We start from the raw sequence: 24,952 nt of genomic DNA, 5'->3' as shown, positions 1-24,952 counted from the left end.
AATAGCAGACAAGCATTGGGTTGCTCTGCGACGCGTTGTAATTTATTTTATTGTCAAAACACAGTTTCAGGTAAAAGTGAGGCTTTTACGTTTGCCGTTTGAGGGATGAAAGAGATTGTGTATGTCAGTTTCATGTCCAAGTGCAGATCAGTTCAGCACAGGCGACAGACTTTGCCTGACAGTTGCTAAATAAATAACTCTGCCACAGTCTCGGGTTATGAGCTTGTAGATCTACTATTTTCAGCGCATGACCTTTGTGCGTGCAACCAAGTATGAATCAGATGCATAGTAAGCCTGCTCACAAGACGTGTGGCTCTCAGGTGTGGCGGGCGGTGCGATGGTGAAAGGGCACGCCGCGGCCGAGGTGTGCCAACAGTCCTGTGAGGATCTGCTGGGCCTCATCACCGAGATCAACGGCCTCCGCATCGTCACCAGCAACCTGCTGCAGGACCTGCAGAGAGTGGTGAGACAACACTGTGATAGGGTTCAAACAAATGACTATATTTAAAAATGTTAAATGTTTGAATAGGCCAGTGTTTCTCAAACTTTAAAATGTCAAGGACTCCCCTTAACTCTGACACTGTCTGACACAATTCACAAATGGAACCAAATTGGGGGTTAGGCTTCATTTGGTTCCATTTGTACACTGTCAGAGTTACAGACTTGTATGGGTCAATTTAGAACCCCCCTAAAGGAACCCACTTTGAGTCCCTGGAATCCACTTTGAGAACCACTGGAATAGGATATGTGCCCAAGGGCCAAAATGTATCTGTTTTGTATACTGTATAACTTATAAATGATGTATTTTGTCCCTGCTCTTCTATTGAGACATTTAAATTAAAGGTCATGTCTCACCTAGACACAGGATCTGACACAAATCGTTACCTGATGGTAAAGATTCAATGTATCCCCTGAACAAGCAGGCCGACTCTATTAGCTCAATGGTAGAAATGTCAGGACCAGATTCAAATCCAGGGTAAAAGAGGAAAGTTACATAGTGCATCTACTTTTTTAAATACATTATATTGTCACAATTTGTCGCCACACATTTTTTGCTTTTCTTTAAAGAAAATTAATTTAAAAATATTTTATGATTTGCCCAAATTAGGGACACCAGGGTTAATGTGTTAACAAACATTTTTATTTAATTCTGATATTATCAAACATAAATATCAGACTTCAGACACTCCACATTTTCCAAAATGTAATGGACTTGTATCAGATTAATTCAGTCTGACCAGAAGAAGGTATAAAACAAATCACCTCTGTCTGTTTGGGAACCTTCAAATATTATGTCCAAAACTGTGACTTTCCAGGATTCAAATTCAAAAATAGCAAAAGCATGACAGGTTGATACCAAACAGCAACGATATCCACTTTGCAGCTAAAAAAAATAATCACCAGAGGAGGGATATCAAAAGGCGAATGATAAATTGAACAGTTGTTTTTAGTATTAGGCACTGATTTATTTTGGTATTTGGTATTTTGGTTTAAGATGGCGTCTGATGTGTTGTCTCTGTTTAGTCTGAGGAGCATAGGCTCCAAATGTCACTCATACTGCGGACTGTGCCAATAAATTGCACTTCAGGGAGAGCTCTACAGTCAGTGTGCAGAACTTTATGTTTTGTACCTAACAGTAACAGATTAACTTCCCAAGAATGTGATTAGTCTAATCCCTGTGACAGAAAGAGAAATGGTTTGAAGTGTGTCTTAAAAAGGAGTACAGAATATGCATGCACATATGCACATGTTCACTGTGTATGCAGTGATTTATTTGACTGATGTTTCAGCCTTTTGACCGTCCTCAGAATCAACAAACTTTGTTTCTGTAAAGCAGAACCCCTCTTATCTCCATATTTTTACAGTTTTTTTTGTAAGTTAATGACTTCATCATACTACAGTGTCACGCAAAAGTATCAAAATAGCAGATCGACTAAGCTCGTTTTGAGCTTGCTATTTTTGGAATTTGAATGCTGAAAAGTACAATTTTTGGACATAATGAGGTGTCCACACGACAGAGACGATTTGTTGATTCTGAATTCCAAATCCCATGGCTGGAAATTTCTGATCTACAATGTCCCCCCCAAATAAATAGTTTGTCTATGTCCCGCATAGAAAAGGTTTGTTAGCCGTGTGTGTGTGTGTGTGTGTGTGTGTGTGTGTGTGTGTGTGTGTGTGTGTGTGTGTGTGTGTGTGTGTGTGTGTGTGTGTGTGTGTGTGTGTGTGTGTGTGTGTGTGTGTGTGTGTGTGTGTGTGTGTGTGCGTGCGTGCGTGCGTGCGCGCGCGCGTGTGTGTGTGTGTATGTGCGTGTGTGTGTGGTCCCAGACAGATGAGAATGAGGAGATGCGTATAACTTTAGAAGAGCTGGGCAACAGCAGCAGCACAAGCTTCAGCAGCAGCAGCCACAGAAGCACCATCACTCGTACGGATACAGATGATGCTGCTGACGTCCAGGACAGGCGCCGTGATGGAGAGATCTGGTGTGTGCAGGACAGACGGGTGTACGAGCAGGGGGAGGAGTGGGACGTGGACAGCTGCACCTCCTGCGGCTGCCAGGTCGGTGTCAAGCGTACACGAGTTATGTAACTTTTCAGTCTGCGGTTTTTATGGGAATATCCCCCTCCCCAGGGAGATTCCTGCGTTGAACTATCGCTTGTCACGGACATGGGTGGTAGAATCTTGCGCATTACCAAGAATTATCTACACGTACTATATTTTGTTTGGGTTTCTTTTTCTTTACAGGTCCAAGGCAATTATTCAGTGGTACAGTGCTGTAATTCCTGAAACTGTATAGGCTTGTAAAAGTTTGCATTTTTCACTTCCTTTATTAGATGAAACTATTGCGCTCTATGTTGTGGGCTGGAAATGATGTCTGGCATGAAATGGAATGAGTAGCATTATGTTTGATCATACTCTCTAACTCAAGCCTTCCCTTGGAAAAAAACCTTCATATTTTTTATGTCAATGTAGCCTATTGACAATTTACAATTGATTGAATACTTTAACAAGATTGTTAACAGTACAGTCAAATGATAATGTTTCCATTGTGGTCCATTAATGTCTACTAAATGTCCATAAGTGGCATTTAGTAGTCACACTCTAGAGTGAATTGTAAGATCAGAGTAAATTACATGAACTGTAGTCAACAAATGACAGGGTAAATTGTGCAAAGAAAACTATTTAGTGCTACTAACTAACTACTAACTATACCAGGTAAACATTAAAACTAGCATCTATATAAACATTCTAACATTCTTAGCATTTGTAGACAAGCAAACCATACAGTTTATTTGTAACATATATAGCATAACTAGCCTTAATTGAATTAGGCAAGTAGTGATACAAGGAAATATGAAAATGGGAAGTTGAGTCTGCAGTCCTGACTGATATTTTTATATTATTACTTCTTCTCTTTTATTATGTCGATGTTGCACAATATTTTGCAGAACCAAGTCCCACCAACAGTTAGCTGCTTGTACTTTTATAAGTTAGTGTCAAATACAACCTTCTTGATGGGGAGGTTGTAAATTCCACAGCCTGAGAGTGAGGCTGGAGCAGAATCCAGTGTCGTAGAGAGGGAACAGAGACGTCTTGTCTATGTTAGCTGATCCACGTGTGCAGGGGAGGGTGTAAGGGTGGATGATTTGATTTCCTGAAGGTAATCATCCATGAATTTTATTGCCTTGTAGGCCATGACCCGTGTTTTTAATTGGTTGTAGACAACAACTGTCTGGAAGCCAGAGAAGGCAGCACAGATGGGTGGGATGTTGTGACATTGTCGGGAAGTTGAATATCAGGTCAGTGCCGTGGCCTTCTGCATCAGTTGTAAAGTTATTATGCAAAAAGGAAGTTGCAGTAGTCAAGTGTGGAGATGACTGAGGCTTGGATAAGGAGCTGGGCAGATTCCTTATTGGTGAGGCAGAGTCTGATCCTGTGGATGTTGTCAAAAAATTGCAAACCTCCAGGAATGTGTGATCGCTGCTAGCCTGCTAGTATGTGTAACTTGAAGGACAGATGGCATTCCAGGTCAGGACCAATGCAACGTTTTGGGCAGAAGTCGCCAGGGTGTTGATGGAAATGGAAAGATCGTGCAGGGGGTAAGACTTTCCAGAGGAAGGAGTCGGAGATGAAGCTCCGTTTTGTCTGCGTTGAGCTTGAATGTCCCTCAGGATCAATGAAGGTATATCTATCTATCTAGGTGTTTTGGAAAACATCCACTGTGAGATGTCACCCAGGCATGCGGTGATGTGCTCTTCAATCTGGCAGAGAGGAAGGGAAGGAGAAAAACAGTTGAGTGTCATCAGTATCACAGTGGGGGGTTATTAGCGTTTCCTAGGCCTATTTTTCTTTTCTCTGGACCGATCGTTCATGTGTCTGATTGTCTATAGGGGGGAGAAGCTATTTAGAAATCCACTGCCAGTGGCCTTGTGGCTGCAGAGCCACACTCCACGTGGCACTGGGATGACTGCGATCTTGAATGCCGTGACTGTCCCAGTGTTACCAAGGTCAGAAAGGGTGTCCAGAAGAAACTTGTGGTTGACTGTGTCAAATGCTGGAGTGGGAGTCAGCATGGGCACCATGTGTGCAGTTTCAGCACTGTAGTGGGGCAGCTTGAATCCTGGCTGGTTGGAATCCAACAGCTTATTCTTTTTGGGGGGCGAAATATAAACAATATAATACAATATAATATATATTTTCTTTCAATAAATGTACAAACACAATCACAAAAACAAAACAAAAACAAGAAGACAGCTCAGACACAACAAGACACATTTAAAGTATAAAAACTGAAAAGTAAAGAATAAGAAAGAAATGCAATAACAGTAATTAATCCCCTCATGACCATCAGGGGGAAAAAAACTTGTTTTGTTTGTAAACAGACCAGTTACCAAGAGCACTAAAATATTGGAACATTAAAAAGCTGTTTTACAGACAGGCTAGACTTGGTGAGGAAATCCCCTAATTATAGTGGAAGACAATATAGATCCAATATAGTCCAAATATGCATGCCAGATTCTGTAGAAAGTGTCCAACTTGGAATGCAACACGCATGTAATGTATTCACCAGGGATACACTCCATTATGACGTTAAGCCACGTCCGATTTGTTTTAGCAATGCCCTTGATCCAAAACAGAAGAATATTCCAACAGGTTATTTGAGTTGGAGAGAGAGAGAGAGAGATGTTAGAAACAACACGTTCCGAGATATTTAGAATTAAATACTTTTTTGGGGAGGCTTTTGTGCCTTTGTTGATAGGACAGTAGCCTGACTGGAAATGGGGGGAGAGACGGGGAGTGACATGCGGCAAAGGTCGTCCGGATCGGAAATCGAACCGGCGATACCGCCAGGCATCCATGCCTATGTGGCAATGCCCAAGTGCTATGCGCCTGGACCATTAGTCCAGCGGGCGCAGAATGAAGTAAGTTATACAGGTCTGTAGTTCTTCACATCAGAGGAGTCAAGGAGAGTACATTTCTTGAGAGGCAGACTGACTCAGACTGACCTGAAGGCAGATAGGGCACAGCCTGAGGTTATGGATGATGGTGGTAATGAATGGGGCTGTGGCAATTTACCTTGCCACTGAGATACTTTTAACTGACTTAAAGGTCAGTTAAAAGTATTCTGGTATTGCACAAAATGACTTTTTTTCTATTGATTACTCATGCCATGGAGAGTAGAGTTCAATAATATTTTTAGTTTTTTGTCACATTCCTAAGACATAAATGTTATAACAATAAATGTACCCCCATTCATTTCGGATGGTGACCCGTTTCGAAACGGGTCATCATCCGGAATCAATGGGGGTAAATTTACTCGAATCAAATTTTTGTCTTAGGAATGTGACAAAAACCAAAAAATATTATTGAACTCTACTCTCCATGGCATGACTAATCAATAGAAAAAAAGTCATTTTGGGGGTGAACTACTCCTTTGTGTTTTCGGTGTTTACCCACACGTTTTAACGGACACTATTTGAATTTGAGAAGCTTGGGTTGCACTGTATTGTTTCATTGTTACCAATAATGATATGTATTTGTTGTATTTAATTGATATATTGTTTGAGTGCATGGACTCCAGTGTAGGGAGCAAGCTTCATCACACCTGATTGCTCAATCAAGCTGAACCATACCACCTGTGGGTTTGTTAGCTGGTACTCTGATTTAATGATGTTGTAGGAGTGAAATGTGTCTGAATTGTATTGTCATGGAATTGACGGAAAAGATTGTCTTTGGACATGCTGGTTCGTAAATTGTGGATTCAATTTAAGATTGGTACGGTCCAGGGGAGGGGCTTAGCCTATTTAAGAGGGGGAGCAGCCGGCTTCGCTAGTCAGTTGATGTAGGGCTGTGAGCTGTAAAGACCCAATGCCAATCTGGCCTGTTATTGTAAATAGATGTAAATTGATTATGTGCTGTATTTGGTGAACACCATTGCCTTGGACTGAGAGGTGAATAAAACACTTGGGTTATGCTAAGAAGTACTCTGTTACTGTTTGTGAACATTTTTCCATTTAAATCTTTTTTTAGTATTTTCAAGTGACTTAGAAACTGATTCAAGCGCCTTTTTTCAGCCTACCCTACCTTCACTCTGGTACAGAGTGTGACCGGGGTGTTGGTCTGAAATATCGAGGAGGGGATTCTCAAAGTGGGCCCAAATGGGCCCTTACAGGTCTGTAACTCTGAGAGTGTACAAATGGTACACTCCATTTGTATGTTGTCAGAGTTATGGGGGTCCTTGAAATGAAATTTTAAAATCACTTGTGCGTGAAGTGAGCGGTGCAGGCTGCTCAACCGCACCGCTGGGTGGTTGCAGCCGGTGCTGCCATACTCATACAAACATACAGACAGACACTCAGTCAAATGTTGGAGCGGCTCAAAAATGTGACCGGTGCATGTGGTGCATGACACCATTGTAACTTCAATTAAATTCTTTCTAATTATGAAACACCTAAATCCAAAAGACAAACATATTTTGATTATTTTAATGTGAAGATTTAAAAAACAATACTTTTTAAAACTCTGGCCAAGCAATACGTTACATCATAGACAATTTGCAGACGAATAACAGAACAATAACCTCACTATATTCATTGCTTTTGGATCCGGAGATATATTCTGGTATTGCACAGCATGAACTTTCTGTTATCTTTGGCATTCCTATTAAGTTAAATCCCATGTGCCTTTTGCTTGGTCTCCCGGACAGGCAATATCAAACAGAAAAGGTTATTGTTTCATTTATTGAAATTTGCTGCTAGAAAGAATGTTATTCTGTTTTGGATCAAGGACATTGCTCCAACAAAAAGGCCGTCGCATAACATAATAGAGTGTATCCCTAGTGAATACATTACACGATTGTTGTATTCTAAGTTGGACACTTTTTACATCTGGCATCCATATTTGGACTATAGTGGACCTATGTTGTCTTCCACTATAATTAGTGGATTCCCTTGCCAAGTCTAGCTGTCTGTATGCCAGTTTTTTGAGAAATGTATAAACATAATTATTTTGCAAAAAAGAAATACGTTTTCAGTACTTTTACTTCACTCCACTACATTTCAGAGGCAAATATTGTACTTTTTACTCCACTACAATTATTTGAAAAGAACATTTTTAGTTACTAGTTACTTATAGATCATTATTATTATTGTTATTCCAAACATACACATTACACCATACACTTGTGTGCTTGTAGATTGTCTATTTTCAAAAGATGTTTATGCATTTTGAAAACTGTTTTATGAATATTTTGGTACTTTAGGTATATTTTTACTTTTACTCAAGTGAATTTTGAACTTGTACTTGTAAGAGAGTATTTGTCAAATGTATTATTTGCTATTGATAATGTTACTTAAGTAAAACATTTGAGTACCTTTTCCTCTCTCTCTCTCTCTCTCTGTGTGTGTGTGTGTGTGTGTGTGTGTGTGTGTGTGTGTCCGTGCGTGTGCGTGCGTGCGTGCAGGATGGCTTGGTGGTGTGTCACCAGGTGTCCTGCCCCCCTGTCTCCTGTGTCAATCCTACTTTCATAGAAGAAGCGTGTTGCCCTGTGTGTCTGGGTGAGTTTGGTCTGCAGTTGTGGCTGAGTTTAACCCATTAAAGGACAACTTTGTTTTTTTACAACAAGGGTTAATATTTTAGATTGTAATTAGAGAAAAGAAAAAGTGAGTGTTAAAATGTTTTCATTTGCTTCGTTCTATTGTTTTATCGCATTTACCGTTCTAAAATGTGGGGCATGCGTACGCATGGGGACATGCATACAAGTGGCTAAATATGTCTTTTTAGACACAATAAGCCAGCAGTTTCTTTATTGCTATTTACAGTAACACTTCTAGCCCCCATAAGTCACATCCAACCATAAAAGATTGCGTTGTATCTTGGGAATGGGCTTATTCTGTGTAAAATGGACATATTTAGCCACTTGTACGCATGCCCCCAAACACTGAAATAAGAATCTCTAAAACAATAGAAAGAAGTAATTGCTGGACTATAAGCCGCACCTGAATATAAGCCGCACCAGCTAAATTTAGGGGAAAAAAACTAATGTTTACATATATAATATTTTTAGTTTTTTGTCGCATTCCTAAGACAAAAATGTGATAACGATAAATTTACCCTCATTCGTTCCGGATGGGGACCCGTTTCGAAACGGGTCCCCATCCGGAATCAATGGGGGTAAATTTACTCGAATCAAATTTTTGTCTTAGGAATGTGACAAAAAACAAAAAATATTATTGAACTCTACTCTCCATTGCATGAGTAATTAATAGAAAAAAAGTCATTTTGGGGGTGAACTACTCCTTTAACACTCATCTTTTATATTCTTTTATTACAATCTAAAATATGAACCCTTGTTGTAAAAAACTTAAGTTGTCCTTTAAGTCGGTAGCTCTCAAAACTTTTTAGTGCCAAAGGCCCCTCAAAATATATGTATTTGGCCGTGTCGACCCCCCATCTGAAAATCTTTTGTGCCAGGGACTGTATTATCGTAGTTGACGGGTGGAAACCTTCTATGTCCAAAACCGTTGGATACATACACATTTGAAACTGAGATACAGGGCTTCTGCCCGACAGAAATTATATGTACTGTGTGTGTGTGTGTGTGTGTGTGTGTGTGTGTGTGTGTGTGTGTGTGTGTGTGTGTGCGTGTGCGTGTGCGCGCGTGTCCAAGGTAAGGAAGATGGCTGGTCTCCGTGGTCGGAGTGGACTGAGTGCTCGGTGACCTGTGGGCGTGGCGGGCAGCAGCGGGGGCGGTCCTGCGATGATGTCGCCACTTCCTGCGCCGGTCCGTCGCTCCAGACCCGCAGCTGCATGCTGGCCAAGTGTGACCGCAAAGGTACAACACGTTTAGATGGATAAAATGATATGTGGTACCATATTAACAACACACTCTCACCCCAAGAAATCAAACGGGTGACTTCTTGGGACAGACGTCCCACGTGATGCCCGGCACACAACTGGCCATCAGGTGCACGCGCAACCATGGGCCATAAGATATAGTATAACAGCAGCATGTAACAGATATCAAACAGCACAGCACCATAACAGCACTGCTAAAGTTGATATTCCATAGTTGTTTTCCAACTAAGAGATCTAAATATTAATCAGTGAGAGCTGGGCAGGGATAAGTTAATTCACATGAGGTGGAAAAATGTTTGATTCTTACTTTTGCAATGCCAGATGATCTCTACTGTGTGTGAGTGTGAGACTGTGTGAGTCGCAGACTGCAGCCCCGCCCCCGGTTGAAATGAAGGAAACAGTTGAGCAAGATATATGGGGCCAGGGATGATCTCCCAAGCATGCCGTGATTATTTTTAGGCGGAGAAAATACATAATAAATAGTTATTATGATGATGATGACCTTGGCTCTTCGATCTTCTCAAAAGATGCCTGTTGTTAGCTACCCTCGCCCAAGATTTTGTCCCCACTAGGCCTGGCCCCATGGCAACGTCGTCTTGCTTCAGCAACCACACACAGAGGAAGGACCAATCTGGAACCGTAACGGCAATAGTAACGGCAATAGAACCTGTGGAACACAAGACTCTTAGTGCCAAATGATGCTGCGAGGCTGAAAATAACAGAGCTCACAGCCATATGGGTATAGGAAGGAACGGGACACATTACATGCCTTACTGGTTGGAGCTGAACTCCAGCCGAGGGGTGTTCTGTACATCCTCACCGTCAACACTGCCTCGTAGTTTCGCCAACAACGCGCCCTGCGCCAGGGACCACAGATGATGGATCAGAGGGTCTGTTTCCATGGGATGGCGTGAAAACTATAATATTATTCTGGAAGGATTTCTACAGTAGATGTAATCTGTGGTTAAAGAAATACTGTGACTACACAAGATTCACTCCTCACTCCTCTAAGGGAGCTAGCTCTCTTAGCGTGGCTTGTTGCACGCCGGGAATGCTGTGCGGGAGGTCTTGGGTTCGATCCCAGCTCAGGGCAATAAATCGCTACGATACAGTTTGATGCTGGTTTGGTTTTACATCATGGCAAGGCAACTACACAACCCAAACCTCTACCAAAGTGGTCTTGCCCTTTTAAGCCTAATAGGGACGACAGTGTTGAAGATGATGTGGAAATAATGACATTTCATTTACCGTCGTCCAGCTGTTTTCAGACGGATGACTGGAAACGATTTTTATCGATTATGCAAAAATAATTGCGATTATCTCTGCTCAAATTATTTATTGCAATCAGACGATTATATAATAATAATACTGACAGGCCTATAGCTAGATCCGGGGCCAGACAGACCTTTTGCTCTGTTTTCATGATTGACTGAGCATGCCTCATCCTGTGGGAGTCACGGAATAGTCCCAACACTGCACACAGACCCATATATCTACTGTAAATCCCTGGCCATACTCAAAATGAACGGATTTTCAGGGATTGCCATCAGGCTTTGAAACATGGTTTCGTTCAGGCATGTCCAATGTACACACAACATGGAGCCACAAATTCCCACGATGCTGAATTTATGTTGTAGTATCGCTGAAGGGTTTTCGGAGCTACCGTGCTGCTTGTACAACGAGCGTGTAGAGGTTCCATGATGACTACATCTGTTCAATGTTGTAAAGTACATTTACTCAACCACTGTATTTAAGTACTATTTTGAGGCATTTTTTTTTTACTTTTTTATCTGAGTCATTTTCAGTGCTTTTACTTCTACTCCACTGCATCTCAGAGGCAAATATTATATTATTATATTTTTACTCCACTGCAATTGTTTGAAAACGTACTAGTTACTATAGTTACTCTGTAGATTTTGAGTATTATTACAGAACTCACATTAACCCTAGGCTATATACATTTTGATCATTTGAAAATGGCTGATCTACAAGCTCACAATGCATTTTTACTTTTGGTACTTTGAGTACATTTTGATACCAATACATTTGTGCTCTTATTCAAGTACATTTTGAATGCCAGACTTTTACTTCTACTACAGATTATTTCTACATTGCAGTATTGATACTTTTACACAAGTAAAAAAACATTTGCGTTCTTTCCCCACCACTGTGTGTTTGTTCTAGGACGTGTGGACGGGGGCTGGGGGCACTGGTCTCCGTGGTCCACGTGTTCTACGACATGCGGGGCGGGCAACGTCACGCGTGTTCGCCTGTGTAACAACCCGTCCCCTCACAGAGGGGGCAAAGAGTGCCAGGGGAACAAGAGAGAGACGCAGCCCTGCAACAACACACTCTGCCCAAGTGAGTATCCACACACGCACATACTGTACATACAGTACCACTGTAACAGTGTTGTTTTTGACAGCAAATTTTGATTTAGTTTTAGTCATAGTCTTTTGAATAAAATGTCATTTAGTTTTAGTCATAATTTAGTCACCTGAAAAGTTATAGTTTTAGTCTAATTTTAGTCAACTAAATATCATAAGATTTTAGGCGACTAAATCTACAGTTGATTTAGTCAACTGAAATGTATTTTGGCAGGCCTTGATGGCATCGTAAAGACTGATTTTACACTTGATTGTGTGCTGAAAATAGCCGATCTACAAGCTCACAACGCGTTGCAGCGCGACCCGTTGTGAGCTTGTAGATCTGCTATTTTCAGCACGCAACACCTGTGTGTGTGAGCAACCAAACATAAAATGACTCTCTTCTCCACTAGCCCCTCCCTAACGTTTTAGTCTAGTTTTTATTTTATTGAAATTGTCAATATATTTAGTCTTAGTTTTAGTCATCACAGCTTAGTTTTTATTTCGTTTTTATTTCGTTTTCGTCAGTGAAAAAAATGCAGTCGACAAACATTTTTCGTCATAGTTTTAGTCGACGAAATCAACACTGCACTGTAAGATTGCCGAGCGGCCAAGGTAGCAAAACAATGGAATCCAGTCCCATGGTGACCTTCAATCATTTCTTTTTTTTACACATTTTTACAACTTTTTCTCATCTGCAACCCAGCTGTCATCTTTTCTCAAATACAAAGACTGACTACTTTTTATAGCTTTTTTCATAGATTTATTGACAGATATAATTCATAACATGTCTATGTTGGGTTTTTATGAAACAAACACTTTGCAGATAGAAAGAGGATACTCAAAGCTTTCCATAAAGCCCCAACATTGGTGAGTTTGACATCGTTTACAGATAGCGAAAAAAAAGTTTTGATGCATTGGCTGCCTATGGGAGGTATTGCAACCCTAGATTCATCCGATTTAAAAAAATATATATCCTTTTTACATGGTGGGTCCCTATTACCTGACTGGCCCATACCATTTCCCATGGAGGTATCCTCCAATATATTCCAACCCCTATAAAACACAATACAAATTTACCTAAAATACCAGCACATGTATATGCTCCTTTGATTCATATTTCCGGTTAGCACTAAGCCCACTAAATGTGTACATCACCCACCATACATTATTACATGCAATAGAATCATCCTCAATCTCCCCTCTAGCTGCAAATTGCAACACTAGATTTTATTTAAATCGGATGAATCTAGGGTTGCAATGCCTCCGAGCCAATGCATCGAAACAGTTTTTTTTTTATCTGATTGTATTAAACGACATCAAACTCACCAATATTGGGGCTGTATGGAAAGCTTGGAGTATCATCTTTCTATCTGCAAAGTGTTTGTTTCAGAGGGTTAAAAAAAATCCACGTAGACAAGTTAGGAGCTACTTTCTATCAAGAAATTGGCTTCAGGTGATTTAAGTGCTGGAGTTTGGAAGCGCTTGTGGGAAGTCACTCAGTGGTCCTGTGTACCTCCTGGTTCTAAATGTCACATAATGCAGGAGGCAGCGGGACACTGCGTAATAGAAGACGAGCGCTTCAAGTTCAACACTTAGAAAATAAACCATGTCTGCTCGGATTTCTTGACAGAAAGTAGCTCATAACATGTCGGTGTATTTTTATGAAACAAACACTGAGATAGAAAGAGGATACTCCAAGCTTTCCATAGAGCCCCGATATAGAAGAATTTGAAGTTGTTTATTACAATCAGATAGCAAAAAACTGTTTGATACATTGGCTGCCTATGGGAGGTATTGCAACCCTAGATTCATCCGATTAAAATAAAATCTAGTGTTGCAATTTGCGGCTATCTCCCCTCTATCCACTTCCCACTTCACCCTCCCAGGACTAATAAATAGGGTGAATGTTCCCGGAGGGAACTCTTTTGCCCGAACACCACCCTGGGAGGAGGAGAACAGACAGAGGTAAGTTTACACATCACAGCTTTACATTACCTTCACACATCTTGCCATTCTACTTGTCAATTCAAAGTATACTACTAGTACTGTTGACTCCCAGAACTAATGTGCTTTACCTGTTCATGTGTAGGTGTATAATAGGACCGGCAAGTCTACACATTCAGAGTGAAATCTACAGACAGTTCAGCATCACCAAACATCCTCCACCCCCCCTGAACTTCAATAAATGCCTTTGTTACAATCTGTGTCTTTCTTTAACCTTTACAATACATGCAGCACTGTGCTCGAATATTAATTAGATTTAGTAACGGCGCCCTGTTGTTAAAACCACACGTTGGTATTATCTGTCTAGCCGCAAATTGCAACACTAGATTTTTTTATAATCGGATGAATGTAGGGTTGCAATACCTCCCATAGGCAGCCAATGGTTCAAAGGTTTTTTTGCTTTCTGATTGTATTAAACAACGTCAAACTCACCAATATTGCAGCTCTATGGAAAGCTTGCCTTATCCTCTTACTATCTGCAAAGTGTTTGTTTCATAAAAATTCACCGTAGAATTCTTATGATTTATTTTCTGTCAAGAAATTCAGTTCAGGTGATTCTTTTTTGCACTCATGCACTGAAGTGCTGGAGTTTGGAAGCGCTCGTGGGAAGTCACTCAGCGGTCCTGTGTACCAGCTGGTTCTAAATGTCACATAGCCTAATGCAGGAGGCAGCGAGCGCTTCCGAACGAGCGCTTCCGAAGTTCAAGACTTAGAAAAAAAACTTCTCTGATTTATTGACAGATATAACTCATAACAATTCTACGGTGGATTTTTATGAAACAAACACTTTGCAGATAGAAAGAGGATAAGGCACGCTTTCCATAGAGCCGCAATATTGGTGAGTTTGACGTTGTTTAATACAATCAGAAAGCAAAAAAAAAAAAAAAAAACGTTTTGATCCATTGGCTGCCTATGGGAGGTATTGCAACCCTAGATTCATCCGATTTAAAAAAAAATATATCCTTTTTACATGGTGGGTCCCTATTACCTGACTGGCCCATACCATTTCCCATGGAGGTATCCTCCAATATATTCCAACCCCTATAAAACACAATACAAATTTACCTAAAATACCAGCACATGTATATGCTCCTTTGATTCATATTTCCGGTTAGCACTAAGCCCACTAAATGTGTACATCACCCACCATACATTATTACATGCAATAGAATCATCCTCAATCTCCCCTCTAGCTGCAAATTGCAACACTAGATTTTATTTAAATCGGATGAATCTAGGGTTGCAATGCCTCCGAGCCAATGCATCGAAACAGTTTTTTTTTATCTGATTGTATTAAACGACATCAAACTCACCAATATTGGGGCTGTATGGAAAGCTTGGAGTATCATCTTTCTATCTGCAAAGTGTTTGTTTCAGAGGGTTAAAAAAAATCCACGTAGACAAGTTAGGAGCTACTTTCTATCAAGAAATTGGCTTCAGGTGATTTAAGTGCTGGAGTTTGGAAGCGCTTGTGGGAAGTCACTCAGTGGTCCTGTGTACCTCCTGGTTCTAAATGTCACATAATGCAGGAGGCAGCGGGACACTGCGTAATAGAAGACGAGCGCTTCAAGTTCAACACTTAGAAAATAAACCATGTCTGCTCGGATTTCTTGACAGAAAGTAGCTCATAACATGTCGGTGTATTTTTATGAAACAAACACTGAGATAGAAAGAGGATACTCCAAGCTTTCCATAGAGCCCCGATATAGAAGAATTTGAAGTTGTTTATTACAATCAGATAGCAAAAAACTGTTTGATACATTGGCTGCCTATGGGAGGTATTGCAACCCTAGATTCATCCGATTAAAATAAAATCTAGTGTTGCAATTTGCGGCTATCTCCCCTCTATCCACTTCCCACTTCACCCTCCCAGGACTAATAAATAGGGTGAATGTTCCCGGAGGGAACTCTTTTGCCCGAACACCACCCTGGGAGGAGGAGAACAGACAGAGGTAAGTTTACACATCACAGCTTTACATTACCTTCACACATCTTGCCATTCTACTTGTCAATTCAAAGTATACTACTAGTACTGTTGACTCCCAGAACTAATGTGCTTTACCTGTTCATGTGTAGGTGTATAATAGGACCGGCAAGTCTACACATTCAGAGTGAAATCTACAGACAGTTCAGCATCACCAAACATCCTCCACCCCCCCTGAACTTCAATAAATGCCTTTGTTACAATCTGTGTCTTTCTTTAACCTTTACAATACATGCAGCACTGTGCTCGAATATTAATTAGATTTAGTAACGGCGCCCTGTTGTTAAAACCACACGTTGGTATTATCTGTCTAGCCGCAAATTGCAACACTAGATTTTTTTATAATCGGATGAATGTAGGGTTGCAATACCTCCCATAGGCAGCCAATGGTTCAAAGGTTTTTTTGCTTTCTGATTGTATTAAACAACGTCAAACTCACCAATATTGCAGCTCTATGGAAAGCTTGCCTTATCCTCTTACTATCTGCAAAGTGTTTGTTTCATAAAAATTCACCGTAGAATTCTTATGATTTATTTTCTGTCAAGAAATTCAGTTCAGGTGATTCTTTTTTGCACTCATGCACTGAAGTGCTGGAGTTTGGAAGCGCTCGTGGGAAGTCACTCAGCGGTCCTGTGTACCAGCTGGTTCTAAATGTCACATAGCCTAATGCAGGAGGCAGCGAGCGCTTCCGAACGAGCGCTTCCGAAGTTCAAGACTTAGAAAAAAAACTTCTCTGATTTATTGACAGATATAACTCATAACAATTCTACGGTGGATTTTTATGAAACAAACACTTTGCAGATAGAAAGAGGATAAGGCACGCTTTCCATAGAGCCGCAATATTGGTGAGTTTGACGTTGTTTAATACAATCAGAAAGCAAAAAAAAAAAAAAAAAAACGTTTTGATCCATTGGCTGCCTATGGGAGGTATTGCAACCCTAGATTCATCCGATTATAAAAAAATCTAGTGTTGCAATTTGCGGCTACCCTAACCTTACAGAAACTATGCCTAAACCTAACCTAACCTTATTCAGTCATAGTTTTCGTCATATCTTAGTTTTTATGTAGTTTTTGTCATTGAAAAAAGGTAGTCGACGGAAATCTTTCATCATAGTTTTTAGTCAACGAACAAAACTGTCTTGTGCGCGTGCGTGTTTATGTGTGTGTTGGGTGTGTGTGTAGTTCACGGTGGCTGGGGGAGCTGGTCGGAGTGGTCAGGGTGCTCAGCGTCGTGTGGGGGAGGCCTGTCTGTTCGAGGGAGGGAGTGTTCCAGTCCCACGCCGCAGCACAGAGGCAAGCGCTGTGCCGGAGACGCAGCGGACTACGCAGCCTGCAACAGAGAACCCTGTCCTATAGGTACGTGGTTCTCAAACCTTTTTCATGTCAAGGACCCCCAAATTGACACTTATTAGCCTGTGGACCCCCATATGCCAGGGACCCCCCCCATTAGAAAAGATTGTTACAGATCTAGCAGTGATTCTGAACCATAATAATTTCAAGGATCAAAGGTACGGCCAAAAGCAGTGGCTCTGTACCTTTTCAGGCCCATGACCACCCCAAAATAATCATTGTTTGAACAGGGGACCCTCTCCCCATGACCAGCACTTGGAATGTAAGATTTGGTTTTAGTTTGACTCTGTTGCACAGATACATTTTGTGAAAATATCAGATCTACAAGCTTTTAAATGGGCTAATTTCACACACACACACACACACACACACACACGCGCGCACACACACACACACACACACACACACACACACACACACACACACACACACACACACACACACACACACACACACACACACACACACACACACACACACACATTTATATTTTATTGATTACATGCAGTAATGGTATGGTATGGCTCTCAAACTATTCTAATGAAATAATTGTAACTTCAACCTCATTTTGGAATTTAATTGAATACTTTATTAGTCAGAAAAGTAAACAGCATGTGGTACAGTAAGACATTAAAGGGGAGAACCACCCATTTGCAACATTGAACTATGTCATTAATATACCTTAGAGGAGTTGTGTGGACATAATGATGGTATATCAATGACATAGTTCAAAATGGGTGGTTCTCCCCTTTAAGGCTAAGTGGATAACATAAAATGTCCTGGGGACTAGTTTCCATTGTGACCCTACAACACAACAAAAACAAACACTGTTATGTACAAAGGAGGAAAAGGAGAAACGGTTGCAGGGAATGACACCTCCTTTCAATGCCATGTTACATTTACAGTACCTGTGTGTGTGTGTGTGTGTGTGTGTGTGTGTGTGTGTGTGTGTGTGTGTGTGTGTGTGTGTGTGTGTGTGTGTGTGTGTGTGTGTGTGTGTGTGTGTGTGTGTGTGTGTGTGTGTGTGTGTGTGTGTGTGTGTGTGTGTGTGTGTGTGTGTGTGTGCGTGTGTGTGTGCGTGTGTGTGTTCAGATATCTGCCTACTGTCTCATCCGTGCTTTCCTGGGGTGCAGTGCACGTCACACAGTGACGGGTCGTGGGAATGTGGAAGATGCCCGCTGGGTTTCTATGGCAACGGCACACACTGTGAAGACGAGAACGAGGTACAGTACCACACACAACACGCGTTCACGCACACATACACACACACACACACACACACACACACACACACACACACACACACACACAGGTTTGATTTGCTGTACTTGTGGGGACATCAAAATGTTCGGATGCCGATTTTATGAACGCCTTTCTTGTAGATCGGCTATTTTGTTGGTGCATGAGTATAAATCTGGTTCAACTCTAATTCCGACCAACTCTAATTCTAATTCCGACCAACTCAGATTTCTAGAGATAAACGTATCTCTAGAAATCTTTTTTTCAACCATAAAACAACCATTTTTCTTCTGAGGACCAGGAAAATGGTCCTCACATTGGGCCTGATTCATCAATCTGGTCGTAAATATAGTGTAAATAAAGTGACTAAATCTGTCTTACCTTCAAAATCACAGACAAAAAAAAACATTGCTGAATCTGACCCTAACTTGGGAATTGTCCTAAATGCCAGTAAGATCAAAATATGGGTGTAATTTGGCCGTAAAGTGCTTGATGAATCGGGCCCAATGTCTGTTTCTCATATTCTACTGTACTGGTGGGGACGTTTTGCAAGTGTAGTAATACACACACACACACACACACACACACACACACACAGAGTACATAACCCTACCAAAAGCGGGACTGCGCCATCTAAAACCCCTTTTCAGATGCCGATAGAAGCCTGTTGGTCGGGTTTGCGTGGGAACTTTGCTTTTCTTGTGTGACATAGCGTCTTCCGGTAAACCCATGAGCACACGTTTGAATTGTTTTGGTTGGAGGCCCGACCATCTGCCTCGTTGGCAGCCATCTCTCTCTGATGAGCACGGATACTTGTCTACCATCGCTCATCGCTGTCCGTCAGAAACCTTGTATCTCCATGTTGAAACTTTTTATGTTTTTCAAAATGTGAAATATGTTAAGTGTGTCTGTGGGAATTAATAAATATTGAACCAATGAAAAGTATTAACAAAAGAGTATGTCATGTCTGTCGGGTGGAAACCTTTTATGTCCAAAACAGTTACTTTTCACAATTCAAATTCAAAATGCTTCCGTGTGAAACTGTAGTATACATTATGACCAAGTAGGGCATTAATTTACAAAAAATCAAACCTCGGTTCGAAGTGAAGCGGTGTATTTGTATTCTGTGTGTTCTAGATCTATACATTCTTTGATCTATACTTTCTATGTGCTTTAGTTCTAGTTCTGAATGAATGAATGATTTTGTCTGGAGAGCCAAATTGTCATGTGAAGCTTGACCAATCCTCAATTCTTCATTTTGGACATGCACGGGACAGACAAAACTAACCAATCACAGCGCAGAGATGCATGGGACAGGTACGGGACACACAAAGCCACACCTTGGAAGCGGCTTTCACCGCTTCAAAAAGAAACACAAAAAAGGTTGCAGGTAAAAGGTTTCTGCCTGACAGCAACGATGTCCAAACAATTACCTGGTTAATGGACATACAAGGTTTCCGTTCCTACAGCAGTCACACAATCATAGATGGGGGCAATGATCCTTGTGTCTCGTTGGCAGTGTGAGGTGGAGGGCGTGTGTGTCACCGGGTGCGTGAACACGGACCCGGGGTTCTACTGTCTGCCCTGCCCGCCACGCTACATAGGAGCCCAGCCGTACGGCCTGGGAGTGCAGAACGCCGAGAGCATCAGGCAGGCACGTGTGCTTCCCTTATCCTTGTTTGGTTCCATGTTTTGTTTGTTTGAGACAGGGTGAGAGGCAGCACGCACAGGTCTTCAATGTCCCAGAGGGGCCACCAGGGGGTGCAAAGGAGAGGAAGGGATGTATACATACTGTATATACCAGGGGTCTTCAATGTTTTCAGGCCGAGGACCCCTTAGTTGATAGAGAGATGAAGCAGGGACCCCCACAACCTGTTCATAGATTCCATGTAGTTTCATTGTTCATATAGTTTCAGCACAATCATCAGTGTATTTTGGATTCTGCTGTACTTTTTCCCTTTTACACCAAACCTCTTTGCCGAAAATAGCTGATTTACAAGCTCACAACATCTTGCAGTGTTTTCTTGACAGAAAGTAACTCATAACATGTCCATGGTGGATTTTTATGAAACAAACACTTTGCAAGTTTGCAGATAGAAAGAGCATAATTGAAGCTTTCCATAGATCCACAATATTGCTGAGTTTGACGTTGTTTGATACAATCAGATAGCAAAAAAAGAAAGGAAAAAAAAAAAGTGTTGATGCATTGAATCCCTATGGGAGGTATTGCAACCCTAGACTCATCAGATTAAAAAGATTTGGTGTTGCAATTTGCGGCTAACAGTGATGATACCTTTGAAATTGCACATCTAGTCAGGGAATATTATCAGAATACCTGTCAAAGCTGTGAATATTTTAGTTACCAAACGATTTCTTCATCAATGTGTTTGTAAAGGTGTCTACTGTCTAGTAACATATCTAACAAAGATTTAAATACAAAATCCCTAGGAGAATCTTTGACAGCAGGGGTAATTCTGGGTCTCATTCACTTACCATACACTATACTGTAAGGGAGAAAATGACTCCCAAAAAACTGCTTTAAGTTGTGTGTCAGGGGTCTAACTAGGTGTTTTTAATTATTCTGAATCCATTGCAAGCATTTGTTTTCCACAAAAAACATTCCTTGGGCTAAAAATGGAACCCATACAACTATCGTTTCTTTGGGCTGTTTTTAGCCCAATGAATGTTTTTCTTGGAAAACAAATGCTTAAATAATAATAATTAAAAACACCTACAGTAGTTAGACCCATCACATCCCGCTTAAAGCAGATATTTTGGGAGTAATTTTTTCCCTTATATTATAGTGTATAGTAACTAAGTAAATGAGACCCAGAATTACCCTAGCTGTCAAAGATTCTCCTAGGGATTTTGAATTTCAATCTTTGTTAGAGATATGTTACTAGACACCTTTACGAACACATTGGTGAAGAAATCGCTTGGTAACAAATGTATTCCCAGGTTTTATTAATATCCCCTGACTAATCTGTAGATAGAAACCGTTCATTAGTCTATAGTTGTATTGCTCATCTCCAGGTCTGTGAACCGTACAACCCGTGCAAGGACGACACGCACACCTGCCACAGGCACGGCCAGTGTGTGTACCTGGGCCTGGCATCCGAGCAGCTGTACAAGTGTGTGTGCGCCGTGGGCTTCGCCGGGGACGGCTTCACCTGCGAGGAGGACTCCGACCTGGACGGCTGGCCCAACCTCAGCCTGACCTGCAAGCACAACGCCACCTACCACTGTCACAAGGTGACTTAGACTGATTTCCTGAGTGCTGCCCTGTGGAACGCGCCGCCATTAAGGCCCATTCCCACTGGGCCAGATAAACAGATACAAAATATGTGTCTTAGTGGATGGTAAGATACAGATAAAACTATCTGTGACAGATATTTATTATCTGTATCTTACCATCAATACTCCACTTGAATGGAGCCAGATATTTTTTATCTGGCCCAGTGGGAATGGGCCTTTTACTGCGGTTTCAACCCTATACGTACGACTAGGGAAACCGATACAAAACACGCATGGCCTCCCAAGGCTGCATGCTAACATTAGGAGTGAGTAGCTATTACTAAGTCAAAGTTTCCAAAACCTGCCGTGCTGTTCTTTGAGGAAACAAAGTCCTTTTAGGTTGATATTTTTTGAACATCTTTGTAACTCCTCGTCCAGTGTATCAACAGACTAGAGTTACACCGCAGCCATGGCTGAATGTGCACGCATGGTGCCATCGAAAAACTAGAAAATATAACATTGTTTATGATGGCAGGCTAGTACAGTACATGTATTCAAGTATTATAGGTACAAAATTGAGGTATATTTATTTACCCTACCCTTTCCTATTATCTGAAACCTTTAGTTACTAGTTACTTGGTAGATTTAGATTATTATTACCAAACATATGCATTAACCACTTTAGCCTCATATATACTTCGGCTATTTTAAAAGTAGCCGATCTACAAGCTCACAACGTGTTGCAATTGTTGTAGATTGAGCTTGTAGATCTTCTATTTTTTTTAATACATTAAATACACACATGGATTTGTATACATATTGAACTTGTGACATGCTTTACATGTAAACATATTCAGTGTTGACTGACTTGGGAAGTGTATTCTGGTTGGTCTGAAACAAGTCATACTAAGCCATGCTGTTATTGGCTGCAGGACAACTGTCCCAAACTGCCAAACTCTGGACAGGAAGATCTGGACAACGATGGCATGGGAGACGCCTGTGACCCTGACGATGACAACGACGAGATCATGGATGAGAGGGTGAGACTTTTTTTTTTTCCTACATTTTTATCCCACAAATTTGTAACCCATTTTTCACCCAGTGCCAATTGCCTAAGCTGTAATCCTGGGCGCTGCTCTCCCTCTGCCAACCTGGTGAGAGCCCCGAACTGAGCTTATGCTTCCTTCAGTGCATGAGGAGTGAGCAGGCCACTTCTTATCACCTGACGGCTTCCCCCGTTAGACGTAGCGCGTGGAAGGAACACGTTATTCCAATCCAACCAGTTCCTTTCCCCTCCATTAGGCGCCTCAGCTGGCCAAGGGGAGGTATTATAGAGACCAGGATTACTGCATGTTTTTGTGAGGGTACCTACCTTAGGGGACACTGGGAGAACATGCCAACTCCACACAGAAAGGTCCCAACCCCACCTAGGGTGAGACCTTTTGAGACAAATTACATGTAGGTCATCACTAATGAAACATTTAATACTTACTAATAGTGTAGTTTGGTCGTTTATAAACCTTTTGGGGGCGGCAATGGCTCAGTAGGTAGCACAAGCCCTGTGTGAAACGGAAGGTTCCCAGACAGATCACTGGCTCCCCCAGAGTTAGTGTCGAAGACACTGAACAATTGAACGTGTTTGGTATGAATGTACTATTGGAACCAGATGGACCCGTATGGGTCCATTTGGTTCCATCAGTACACTATCAGAAATACAGACCTGTAAGGTACTTTTTGTTTCTAACTAGGCATCATTTAACTCGGGACCTACTCAAGGACCCCTCTGTGTCCTGCTGCGAGGCGTTGTGAGCTTGTAGATCTGCTATTTTTGGCTAAAGTTCTCAGAATATGGACACTAGGGTTCAAGTGGTTAATATAAAAAAGGAGAGAAAAAAAGTCACAAAGATTTGGAGGACCCCCTGTAGTAACTCTGAGGACCCCCTGTTGAAGACCACTGGTTTACAGTGTAAATAACAAACACAAGTAGCTTAACCATCAGTATTTAGTGGATAGCATATCAATATTTACCCCACGCGAGAACTGATCGTTCTTTTAAAATAAAGAAACGCTTGTTCTACAAATAACTAAGGGTAACTGAAAAGGTGCACTGGTGGAGCCAGGAGCCAGGTGGGATATATGGTTTGAAGACTGATGACGTCAGTACTTGGAAGGCTGCTGTACCAATATAAGTGGTGGTGTACGAGATATGACAGTATTCTTTTGCATACAAAACTTTGCCCCTATCGTATTGTGTGTAAAATGTTGAGGTGGACCGGGAAGTGGGCAGGACCAACGGGTCGCCATGCTGCTGTCACAGTGGATCATAAAGTGTACTCCATTGATCCGTACCATGAAGTGCACGTCTTCGACACAGTGTCCTTACGTTGGACAACGCCAGTGACAACTGGAAGAAAACGCAAACGGGAACCAGGCTCGGGTAGCTTGTGTTACGGACACAAGGCAGTGCTGATAGAACATGTAATCTATGTCTGGGAGTGCGATGTACCTTATTCACTCGATGTCGGCACCCACAGATGGTTTAAGCCAGAGTATTCTGGGACTGTTCCAAAGGGAAGGTGGGGCCTCTCAGCCTGTGCCTTGGGTAAGGTCATGTACATTTATGGAGGAAGGAACACGTATGGACACACTGATGACGTGTACAAGATGGACACGACCACAATGGTCTGGTCTGTAATTAACACCACAGGCATTCAAGCACCTGCTTCGTATGGTCACTTTGCCACCATCATCGGGACAAAGATGTTTGTATTTGGGGGGAAGAATGAATATACTAGGCAGAAAGAACCACAATGCCATCAGGGTGTTTGACACAGAGACAAACTGCTGGCTGAAGACGCCTTCTGCACGACATCCTCTAAACACACACAGGGTTCTTTCAGCCTTTGGCTACAACGGAGAGCTGTACATATGTGGTGGATTTCAAAGTTCTAATTCCCAGACCCTCAATACCCTGTGGAAATTAATTCCAGAGACCTTCTCCTGGAAGAAAATTCAGCCCAAGGGGAAATGCCCTATTGAGCTGTCTAGGAAGTACTGTTGCAAAGTTGGCGATCGTATCATCTACTTTGGAGATAAATATATGATTAAAACACATACGTACAAATCCGAGGTTGGCCTGTACATCTTAGACTTAAGCCCTAGTCTGAAGACGATATGCAAGCTAGCAGTCATTCAGTATGATCTGGAGTGTTCGGAGCTCCCACTCAATGTCAGGTGGAAACTAACCTGGAAACCAGACAAATCTGCCTTGAATTGGAACGTCTATTGTGTTTAATGCAACTAGGGATGCATGTAGATGTCAGGTCAAGTGAGGCTGTCCTCCTTGATGTCCTCAGGGCCAAGCGCCGAACCTGGGGCGACAGGGCCTTCTCTGTGTCCGCCCCCACCCTCTGGAATG

The 24,952-nt window shown here is 41.7% G+C and overlaps 1 protein-coding gene across 1 annotated transcript in view; it reads left to right on the top strand.

Moving 5' to 3' along the window:
• Nucleotides 1-24,952, top strand: part of LOC308302988 (thrombospondin-2-like) — a gene marked incomplete at both ends in the record, with an annotated part of 39,006 nt that overhangs the window by 500 nt on the left and 13,554 nt on the right. Inside the window, 10 exons of the mRNA XM_080747307.1 lie at nucleotides 321-463; nucleotides 2,326-2,556; nucleotides 7,961-8,054; nucleotides 9,167-9,331; nucleotides 11,539-11,715; nucleotides 16,894-17,067; nucleotides 18,154-18,284; nucleotides 19,820-19,954; nucleotides 21,334-21,552; nucleotides 22,467-22,574. Coding sequence (XP_080603433.1) covers nucleotides 321-463; nucleotides 2,326-2,556; nucleotides 7,961-8,054; nucleotides 9,167-9,331; nucleotides 11,539-11,715; nucleotides 16,894-17,067; nucleotides 18,154-18,284; nucleotides 19,820-19,954; nucleotides 21,334-21,552; nucleotides 22,467-22,574 — 1,577 coding nt within the window. The remainder of the gene's footprint in view (nucleotides 1-320; nucleotides 464-2,325; nucleotides 2,557-7,960; nucleotides 8,055-9,166; nucleotides 9,332-11,538; nucleotides 11,716-16,893; nucleotides 17,068-18,153; nucleotides 18,285-19,819; nucleotides 19,955-21,333; nucleotides 21,553-22,466; nucleotides 22,575-24,952) is intronic.

Source organism: Nannobrachium achirus (genome assembly GCF_963921795.1).
Source record: "Nannobrachium achirus genome assembly, chromosome: 18".
In the NCBI taxonomy this organism is placed as follows: domain Eukaryota; kingdom Metazoa; phylum Chordata; class Actinopteri; order Myctophiformes; family Myctophidae; genus Nannobrachium; species Nannobrachium achirus.
Note: the sequence above shows the minus strand (reverse complement) of the source record. Positions and strands in the feature narration are given on the sequence as shown.